Source organism: Gavialis gangeticus, unplaced genomic scaffold (assembly GCF_001723915.1).
Source record: "Gavialis gangeticus isolate Ggan-Ray unplaced genomic scaffold, GavGan_comp1, whole genome shotgun sequence".
Classification (NCBI taxonomy): domain Eukaryota; kingdom Metazoa; phylum Chordata; order Crocodylia; family Gavialidae; genus Gavialis; species Gavialis gangeticus.
The window spans coordinates 60882009-60893214 of NW_017729024.1; the positions used below are offsets into that span (position 1 = coordinate 60882009).

Here is an 11206-nt window from a genome sequence, read left to right on the forward strand (position 1 = left end):
GGTGCTGAGACAAAGGTGATGGTTTGGATGAGATGAAAAACCATAGTCAGACAGGCATTGCTACAGATCATGCTCAACAGCCAAACTGCCTTTCATTACATCTTAAGAAACTCACTGGATTTGCTATGCCATGCTGGTCCCTTTCATTAAAAGTAGCTGAAATGTTCCCCTTCTATTAAGATGTCTACCTGTAATTTGCTAATGAGAGTTTAATACAAGCATTTAACCTTTCCAGATAAATAACTGCATATGAAATCTGAGCATCACTGCACTCTTCCTTACATGGTTTTAAATCACCACGTTCTCTTCTGAAGCAAACAACTTCAATCAGTGTTTCAGGTCAGTGGTCAGAGCAACTGTCATCTGAAATTTTCTTCCTCGAGACCCTATGAGATGCAGCTTAGAAGGTTTTTGGGGGGTTTTAAGTGAAATTTAAAAACTTCTGTACATATCTTGTATCCAATAATAATTAAAAAGCGACTTTCCCTGGTAAGAATCACAGATTCATTTTTATCTGTTCTGTACCTTATTTTGCTAGATCATTCCCTACCCCAGAATAAGTTTCATCCAATGCTTACGGTGATTAATTCTGTGCAATACAGTACAACAGTTGAAGGTGGAAAAACCAATACTATTTACTTCCCACCTCTCCCTTGCTTTACCAGATCTCCAGTTTCAGAATTGCTCATTCATAAAATCCACAACTATACTCCCCAATTCTCTGTAACTTTACAGGAACACTAGACTGGAAATCTAGGTACATTTCAAAATGTGTGCTTCTGTTCCTGTACATGTTCAAGTTACTGTATCAATTTTTCTGAAAGGGAAGAAAACCTGAGGGCTAACTCTCAATGCCACAAACACCTTTCCAAAATGCTGCGAGAGCAAAGCAGGTGAAACCAACTTCACATAAAGTGCTATCAAACACTCAAAGTTAATTTAAAACAAACAAAAAGATTAGTGAAATTCGTGAAAGTCTGTTTTCCAGTTGTCACAATTTGAGTTTTCACTTCTATCAACATTTTTAAATACCCCACATTTTTCTGCATCCCTTTAAAAAGATACATAGATTCCCTGAATGCCCTGGAATGCATGCCGAACGCAAGGATTCCTTCCTTCTCTTAAGAAAGCAGCACTGTTCGGTACTGCATTGTTTCTTATTTCATATCAATCCTATGATCGATGTCTCCTTATTTCATATCAAAGTGCAACCCAGATATCAATCATTGCAGAGCTTTGCATCTGCCTACCTTTTGTCCTGCACTTTACAAACCTGCAATTAGGTGGTGTAAGAGTCCTTGTATTGTTAACATTTCTGCCCTATGTAGAGGCCTTAACCATCATGAAAGCAGGCCTTCCATTTAGAACTATGAAGTACCCAAATGTTAGCTTGTATCAGACCACAGGGTGGGGCAGATGTACCCCTAGCAATAAGCTAGCAATTCAATTAAATGAAGTCTACTTTAGAGTTGTGCTACAAGTAAGAATCCAATAACCCTCTTGGACCTTTCCTCTAGTTAAAAAATTTAACAGTAGCCGAGTATACATGTACACAAAGGTGACAACTAACTGAGCTATATCCAAGGTGGAAAAAAAAAAAGAAGTGTCCATAAGTCATCTCCATCCTCTTGCTGCGATGTGGATTTGGCAGTGGAAGAGCTCATTTTTATGTAATGTCATTCACTTTGGGGGGTTCAACTAGTTTTTTTTTGTTTGGACACTACTCTGTGAAACAGTACAACTTTTGACTTTGACACAGCTTCTCTCAGTTAACCACCAAAATGGAAGACCATGGCAAAGTGATAAAAATACCTTTATAGTTACTTTGATGGTAAAAGCAACAGTGTTAGTTTCAAGAACTGCCACCAAACTTACATATTACATTCAGAAAACCTTTTGCAAATGTGTCAGAGGTGAGATTTGCTGTCTGGAGTTATACAATGCTGTATAATAGGTGTTAATAATTTGTAATGGATTATCCCAACATTATTGAAGAATTAACACTTAACCAAGTTTCATAAAAGGGATGATAAATAATGCAGCAAGTTTTGTTCCCAAGCTAGGTTCTCTACAAGTCTTGTACTAGCCAGCGTAAAGTGTACATCAGGCATGAGATACACTATACACCATGGAGTGTGTGTTTGTTTGTTTGTTTTTTGTATACACAGATATCCATGCACTTAAAAAAAAGAAAGAAAAATCAATGAACTACTCAACATGCAACAAAAGAAGTCTGGAAGCACAGTAAATGCTTTCCAAGGACAGCTAATGATGTAACATTTACTCAGTTAAAAAACAGACAAAATCAGAGTAAACTGTTTTGTGCTCACAATTCAAGTTTCAGAATAAATGACACTATTTTTCTATTATAGTATTTATAAAACCAATGGAAGGCACATTCCATTGAAAAAAAAAAAGACAAGCAAACCATACAATTCATAGGATTAGGAAAATAAGCACTAAATCGCACAGTATTACCTTCCAAAAGTTCATAATAAATAACAGAAATCCAGAACATGCAGTCCTTATATTAAAGCCAAGATATATTTCCAAATTCATGATATGGAAAAAAGAGTCAAGAACCACCCTGGAGGGCTTTCCCATAACTGGGAACTTTTTGGCTAAGTAACTGTCAATTCATTGTAAGGAACACAGGTATTATCAGAAAATATTTTAATTATTTACAGAATGATTATCCAATTGAGTACACAAAATACAGATGAAAATGTACACCTCACATAGATTCAAGAAAAGAAATGCTTAGCAAATTCACTGTGATAGAGCTAAAGCACTTGGAGTAAGGCGACAGGCAAACATCAAAATCAAATCACAACTACTGAAAGTAACAGAACCATAAATTGAGGTCGTTTCTTATTTTCAAACAAAACAAAATCACCGGGTTTGGAATGTCTTATTCTTGGATACCAACATATCAAATCTCAGTGGGCATCATTAAAATTTGTTTTACCATATTTAAAACTGAATGAAAATCTCTACTTCTAGGCTATGATTTTGAAGACCTGAACAGCTGGGGGTTTTTTAGTGCATATGTGTAATGCTTTAAATTCTACATCTTATAAAACGCATCTCCATATTTAAGTGTATGATTTCACACACTGCTGAAGTCATACAAAACAAGATCTTTCCTAAATCCCAGAGACAGTAAGGTCAGACTACCAGCGCTTGACTCCATTCTGTAGCAAATACATTTTGAAAATCACAGCAAGGTGAATTTTTAGAAAAGCGATTTTGATCCTTGGTTTTCAAACTCTGACCATGCATCATTCAACTCCATGAAGATCATTTTGGCATACTGCTCATAAGGCTGTCCTGTGGCCTGTGAACAAGGAAATGTATGAGAGGCTGACTGAAAACAAAAGACACTAAGAACTAAAAGCAGGGCTTGAAAGAAAGTAGTTGCTGTACCAATAATAAAAAAATCTCACCCTCCTGTCAGGTTTAGGACTAGTGCATTGGATACACACTTCATATAACAGAAACTTTGTTTACCTTTGTTAGTATGCTATAAATGTGTAGCTTTTTGCAAACAAACAGAAAAGCATCTCCCTTCCTCCCCTCCCATGAATGTCTTCATATGTTCAAAAGTCATATTCTAAAACAGCATCAACAGTTTGTAAGTTTGCTTGTATTATTTCAAATCTTTAAATCTAATCTACTCACTGTAATTGATGTTGTACTTAAAACAAGTCTCTCATTTTAGAGGAATTGCCAGACAACATAATTTTCATTTTCAGTTGGGAGCTCCTAAAAATTCAAAGTTTATTCTCTGTAGAACAGGGGCATCAAACAATGGCCTGGTAGTCTGGTGGGCTACTAGAAATTCCCTGCCCTTCAGCTCTGCACTACCGTGCACTCTTGATACTGCCACTGGCTCTGTACCACTGCACATCCATGGCTCCATGCCACTGCCTGGCTAGAGCTCTGTGCCTCCCCATGCCCTAACTCCTTTTTTTACACACGCCTATGGCTCCACACTGCACGAGCACAACTCCATGCAGCAGCATACCCCTGGACCCAGCTGCCACCAGGGCCAGACCCACAGGGCCGTACAAAACTGGCCTGGGAGTAGCTCCTACAGTCTGGATCAAGTTTGACACCCCTGCTCTAGAAGCTACTTATGGCAGCTCTTGCATTAGCACAAAGGGAAAAAAAAGTTAAGGGTTATTTCCAAGAATGGCATTAAATCCTTTTACACTAGAGCCAAGTTTTTCTGATAGAACATTCAGTTGCAACTATGAAAGCCCCTAAACTTCAGTATTAATTGCACAAAAATAAGAAGTTGTGTCTCAATAAGGAGTTCAGTCTAAAATAGGTCTGAGGAATCTTCTGCACAGGAATGATACACTGCAGACAGAACACCTTCCCAATTAACTCATTTGGTTCAGCTGCACCTAAAAAAAAAATAGAGCCCTATATATCCTCCAACAGCAAAATGTGCTACAGGATTATGTGCCAACATCTGAAGTTTCATTTAAAAAGGAACCTCCTTAATCCTAGCCTCTGTGGATGTTAAAAAAAAATATCTGAAAATCTGAGTGAACAATGAGAGATACATTCACCCTTCTGTATATGTACACAGCCTAGAACTGAGGCCCTGAGAGGTGCAAACTGCCCAAAGTCATCAGTACATATTCTTACTGACAGTTGAAGTGAGATACTTCACCTGTGTCCTGAAGGTGCAAACAGAAAGTAAATTTGAGAGACTGTGTACTGTCCAGGGATACCAATGTGCCAAATTCAGAAGACAAGACCCAGAATATGGAGAAAAGAGTGAAAGCAGTTTGTCAAGATAACAGTCCAACAACAAATAATGTGAAGCAATGGTCAACGTAGTTCTTAGTTCTCCTTTGTGAAGGGAAGAGGCTATTTCAATCCTGACTGGCCACAGAAAGAGTGGTATGTAGCTACTGCTGCCACCACTGTTCAGTTCACCTACTGGGGACCTTTTCCTTTCATCTAACCTCCATGGTTGGATGCTGTCATCTGACAGATCCCCAGAATTCAGCACAAATAGTTGTTTACTGGAAAAGTACTTCTCCAAAACATCAAAGTGACATGAAGTTAAAACTTGGTTTTACTACATGTAGCCTATTGGTCTCAGACCATATAAAAACCTTTCCCCATTAGCGTTTGCAGTGTTTGAATGGGTTTGCCACCAATCACTAAGCTTTGCTGATTTTCCTTTTAACACTGTAGATTTACAATGGTCAATAACTATTTCAGAAATAGCCTTGAATATACCCAATATACTCACCTTATCTGGATGAACTACAAGTACTGCTTTCCTGTAGTACTTCTTTACTTGTTCAGGGGTAACTAGATCAGCTATGCTCACTGGCTTCCACCTATTCTCACCTTCCCAAAGAACAGTGTGAAGAGTGGATATCAGAGCCCTTATATTTCTCTCCTTTCCCTCAATCCATTCTAGAATCTAGAAAGAAAATTAGAAAAAAAAATGTTAACTGAATACACTAGGGGTAAAGGGCACTTTAAATCTGCTTGTAGATAATGTTCTTCTCCCATTACTTTGTGCAAGGATATAAAGTTTGGCCTAACTGCATTGTTTTGAAAAAAACTTCAGAGAACTTAGCAAATATGCTCTTAAATCAGCTGATCATGTAGCTAGAAATCCTTGTTGTTGGGTTGTCATCTCTGGCTTTCACAACTGCCACTGGAAAGCTAGCTGGCTTGTAAGTAGTTCTTAATTTAGATATTACAGGAATTGCAAACTATTCAAAAAACAAAGTGACTAAAAATTATGTGCAAATGATCTCATTTTGCACTAGATTTGAATCAATTTGAGTAATTCACCGACTTGATTTCAGTCGGTATACCATCTTGAGTTAGCGCCAAGTAGTGTGGTAATCTTCATGTTACAAAATTATGATCCGTTTCTTCTACTAATACTAGCGGTGGTAACTTAAAATTAGTAGCTGGCATTTATAAAGAAATAAAAACAAACCCCTCCAAATTTGCAGAGAGGGAAGAATCACGGACACAGCTGGAACCCACGATGGGGAGCAAGAGGGGACCAGCCTGGTTCACAAGCAGCTGCTGGATCAAGTATGGCCTTGCCCAAGGCAGCATGGGGGTTTGCTGGCCCGCTGCCAGCGCTGAGGGAGAGAGACACAGATGCTTGCTGGACAGCTGCAGAGCCAGCGGGGCTGAGAAAGCTAAGTCCCAGGAGCCCAGAGGGGCTCCAACAGTTTAAGGAAGCTGGGGCAACGGGGAAGGCAGTAAACACGACAAGAAGATGGGCCAGAGGAACTGGCCATCAGAACTGCCGGCAGCACCCTGCACAATTGTTTGTTTACTTTGGTTTTTTTCCTTTTATTGCTTTAAAGCCCTGGAAACCAGAGGGAAAGGGGAGCTGAGGGCTCACTACCAGCAACAAATAGCTGGCAAGAGAGTCAGGCTTCAGGCTCACTAGAAACGTAGTAGTGGAGGGTGGGAGGACTACCCTGATGCACCAGGGAAGGCGGTAGGTGCCACTAAGGTCATCCCTGAACAGACACAGAAGTGCCCAAGCTGCAGGCAGTAGGCGGCCTGGAGGGCCTGGCCCATTTTCTTTTTTAGTCCAACTAACTTCTTCACGAGGGTTGGGCAGCGAAGTAAGACCCACAAGCCCAAGACTGAGCCACTTCCTGACTGGCAGGCTCAGCGTGTAGGAGCAAGGACTCTACTTGACAAGACTTCCTTGGGTCCTGCTCCATCTATAAAGTTAGACACCATTTTTCGTTGTAAATTGGACTGAAGACTACCACCCATAGAGAACAAGGGTGGAAAGGTCATGTTACCAACAGAGTGGTGCTAGGATGGGGTGTAAGGGAGGTTGGAACCCCAAAGAAGATCCAGACCCACTTCTTAACAGTTTACTTTGGCTATATCTCTGTCAACAATAACTAGTTTGACATCAAGATGTGGCAGGCAAGAACTGAGAAACTACAGCCATGTGTAAAGACTGGGTAAGCTCATGTCTGTATGACATAGTCCCATTGGGTATAGGGCCAGTGGGCCCCATGACCCTATCCTATACTGCACCAACAGCATTCATGCTCATAGGGAACAGGAGTGATACTTTTTGGCTTGTGAATTTTTATTCAGAAACCAAAAGATCTTTTCCTACTACTTAGTGAGGGAAGAAACTCTTACATTAGATATAAAACTTAAGTAAGAGTCTAGCATGTTGGAACTGGTTATTGCTTCTATTTAGTTGGTTTTTGGTTGTTACATTGGTAATTCTGTTCCTCAGTACCTTCTTATCCTCAGTCTTCTTGCTCTATATTCCATGTTTGACTTTGTTCATGCATTTCTGCTCACTGCTTTCTTTTTTTCATCCATCTGTCAATTGGACTTTTTGGAATCCTTTTACAGTCATTTCTAATGAGTCCTTTCTAGGAGTGCTGACCACCTCTTTTGGTGGAAATGACCTGTGCAGTAACATCCACTGCACAACATTTCTCTTTGTTCCTTTAAAATTTTCACCCACACTTGATGATTTTACCAGCCCTGATATCTGAAACCCTCTGTCCTCAACAAGTTTCTCTCCCCCCTACATAGATTTTACTCGAGCATACTTGCTCAGGCTAATCAAGCAGCATATACAATGATGTGATGAAAAATTAAATTCCTTTTAGTTCTTTCCCACCATTGAAAGATATATGTAAAATTTTCCTTAGTTTCTTCCACTAGTTTGCTACTCAAGGTTTTATCCTTCAGTGTATTCCCCCCCTTGCTCCACTATCAACATTGCTAAGACAATGGGGTAAAAGTACATTTGAATCACAGTTACTCTATTAAACATCAAACCTTTAATTTCAGGGGATCCATATCTTTGGACATTTCTTGCTTTCTCATTTCAGCAATGGTCTTTGGTCCTTTTCTGTCTGATTTAGCTGAAAATCCTTGATTGGACAACAAATCCTCAAAATCATTTTCTGAAACTTTTGGCTTTTGTCCTATGCAACAGAAGGGGGGAAAAAAAAGTGATAAAGATATTTACTAGGCATCCTACTGTGGCAGAGGTGGTCAACATACTGCCCTGAGATGGAAGTCACATCTGAAAATGAAGTGCCTCTGAAAGTAAAGTTCCAAACATGATCATAATCCTTAGCTACAATTTGAGGAACGTAGTAGTACAGCAATGTTCATGGGTAGAGAAACCTCCAACCAATTTGGGCAGTGGGGAGAGATTAGGTGATGGAATTAGATTTCCCTGAATTGTGTTCCTTTCTTACAGGACATCCAAGACCCTCACGGGCTTTCTAGAAGGGCAAATCAGCTTGCTGTAAGCTTCACACATTAGCTCCATACAGCCACAGCTAGACCCCAAGCTAGGAGGGTAATCTAGGATATATCACTATACCATAAAATTTGTTACCAAAGGGAAGACATCCTTCTGAAAGAGCCATTGAACCTAGCAATTAATACTACACAAAAACAGGACAAAGGTGTATTGCAGGCTGTCTTCAGGACAAGTGAGCTGAAAATAACCTCATTGCCTCTCTCCCCCTCAAAGCGATATTTCAGATTTACAGATGCAGTCTAAACCAGGGGTGGGCAATTATTTTGGGTGGAGGGCCGCTTACCAAATTCTGGCAAGCCATCAAGGGCCACAAGGGTAACCCCACCCCTTAACAGGTGCCCCACCCCCTGGTCACCATCTTGGGACTGGAAGTCCTGTGTCCCCATCCCCCACCCAAACCCCTGACCTTTGTCACCAAAATCCCTCCCTTTGCACCCAGAAGTACTCCTTTCAGCAAGGGGGTTTGCCACCTCAGAACCAGAAAAAAATACCAAATTATATTCTAAAAACCAATTGTGTACTACAACATTAATTTAATTTAAAAATATATATTGTCCTGATTTACGTGTTTGTGTAGTGTACACAGAAGCAATTGTATAATAGCTTAAAATTATGTCTTACTCTTGTATTTTGTGCGTGCGTGCGGGGGAGGGAAGATATAGGGTGTAGGTAGGTAGGTAGGTAGGTAGGTAGGTAGGTATGGGGGAGGGAGGGGAGTGTGGCTGGGGAGGATTGTGGCATGTGTGGAGAGGGAGGGTTTGCCCACAGATCTCCCCCTGTGGCAAGCAGAGGCCCTGCCAGCGCTCCTCTAAGCCTGGGCTCCACGCTCCCACCACTCCTGGCACTGGCCCAGGCCCTATGCTCCCACTTGCCGCCACTTCCCCCTCCCGTCTGCTACCATTGCCCTTCTCCTGCCGCTTCCCCTTCCCCATCTCCCCCAGCTTGCCACTCCAGCACCACATCCCAGCTGCATGCCTGAGACCACAGGATGCAGCAGGAGCCAGCCCAGGGCAGCCAGTACAGCAAAACCAGTCAAGAATCACAGCGGCCAGGCTGGCTCCTTCCGAGTCCTGTGGCCCAGTGCTGCAGCCAGGAATCACATGGTGCCAGAACAGCAGGCAGGGGGTGGGAAGAGTGGTGGCAGGCCAGGAAGTAAGGCAGCAGCAGGTGGGGGACTGGCAGCAAGCAGGTGCGCAGGCAGGAGCATGAGGTCCATGCTGGTGGCCTGGGGCCAGCACCAACAGGGCCTACAGCAAGGCGGCAGGAGTGTGGGGCTTGAGTCCACAGGGGCTCTAGAGCCAGGCCGGCTCCCCCCTTTCCCTGCTGGCACAATCTGGCCCAGCTCCAGAGCTCCTGCCGGTGCAGGCCCTGCAATCCTGCCGCCCCGCTCTGGGCCCCTGCTGGCACTGGCCCCAGTATACTGGCACAGGTCCCACATGCCTGCTTGTGGCCACTTGTCCACCACCTGCCATTGCCAATCCCCTCTTCCCAGCCTGCTGCCATTCTCCTCACCCCCACATGTGCTCTGACACCATGCGTTTCCCCAGCTGCAGTGCCAGGACTGCAGGAGCTGGCCCAGCCGCAAGGACTGCGGTGATCACCTTTGGTCCTCCCCTCCCTCTGTTCTTCTGAGTTTCCCTCTTGAGTGGAGGGAAGTGTGAACAGCCCCAGGCCAGAAGCCTGTGTTAGGCAGAAGCTTCTGGCTGGGGGTGAGGGCAAGGCTGGGTTGGCTTTGCTGTGGCTACTGGGTCCTGCCACCAGCTTTCCCTGGGTCCTACTGCCCCTGGTGCCTTGTCATCTTTGATAGGCAGCCCGGGCAGATGAATATTAAATTCTCTAAAATTTGTAGGAGCCCCACAGACTGTGTAGAATGGCCTGGCAGGCCAGATGCAGCCTGTAGGCCATATTTTGCCCGACCCTGGTCTAAACACTTAGGACTGCACTTCCAAGCCATCCAAACCACAATGATGTGAAGAAATGTCTAATAAGTCTAAGAATCCAGGTTGCCTGAGAGCAAGCAACATTGTCAGTGGTTTAAGCATAAAGCTGCCTCACTAGGTGAGCCAGAGTATTTCCCACTCTTACTTACTGAGCCACATTCTGACAAGCTGGCTTCCATGCTGTGTTAATGTCTGCTAGCAAGTTTGGAGAGACAAGGGACAATCAAAAAAATGGGTTTTAAAACTACTGCTTATTTAATTTGTGTTACTATTAAGAGGTAATTCAATACATACCACTATAAAGTTTTTAACAGCACTAAAAGTCATCTTTCAGTCATCTTTTCAGTTTTCATAAAACCATAAGGGCAAGCTGGTAGGTAGAAGATAGCCCAACAATTTCATACACAATGAATGATAGCTAAAATTTCAGGGAACAGCACTTACCAAAACAAGGAGTTCTAATACCTCTTTCTTCTCGCCCTCCAATAACACTGAAGTTCATTGTATAGTTGGGCTTAGCCTGGGCACTGGGTTTAGTTTGCTGTGGTTTAGCCTGGGGCTGCCATGAAGTACCAGTAGTTTGTGGTTTGTTCTTTTGCCACTGACCACTGCCTGGTTTCTGAGAAGGAGCAGACTTTTGAGCAAATCCACCAGGTGAGAAACTGCCACTGGAAGGACCTAAAAACGGTTGACATGAATCTTATATAATCCCCAATAGAAATGTTTTATAAATTTTAAGAATTACCCACTTAACTTCTTCTAATTATATCAGTTAAACAGTTCCACAGCAGAAGGGCAGGGTGACACAGGGAGCCAGGACTGAGGGCGATTTGCAGGAGAGCTGCCACCAGCTGGGACTGAAGCCCATGGCCACAGCAGGCTTCACACCGAGTGTGCAGGAGTGGGCAGGCAGTGGTGCCAGCAGCAGCAGCAGCAACAG

At 42.7% G+C, this 11206-nt stretch overlaps 1 protein-coding gene across 2 annotated transcripts in view; it reads right to left on the bottom strand.

Annotated features, from left to right (window-relative positions):
- Positions 1-2526: 2526 nt before the first annotated feature.
- The window catches only part of GAK (cyclin G associated kinase), a 207220-nt gene continuing 198540 nt past the window's right edge, over positions 2527-11206 (bottom strand). For both annotated transcript variants that reach the window (XM_019517146.1, XM_019517145.1), the window contains 4 exons: positions 10711-10944; positions 7831-7979; positions 5276-5452; positions 2527-3337 (listed from right to left, as the gene is read on the bottom strand). In XM_019517146.1, coding sequence (XP_019372691.1) covers positions 3236-3337; positions 5276-5452; positions 7831-7979; positions 10711-10944 — 662 coding nt within the window. In that variant the 3' untranslated portion in view covers positions 2527-3235. The remainder of the gene's footprint in view (positions 3338-5275; positions 5453-7830; positions 7980-10710; positions 10945-11206) is intronic.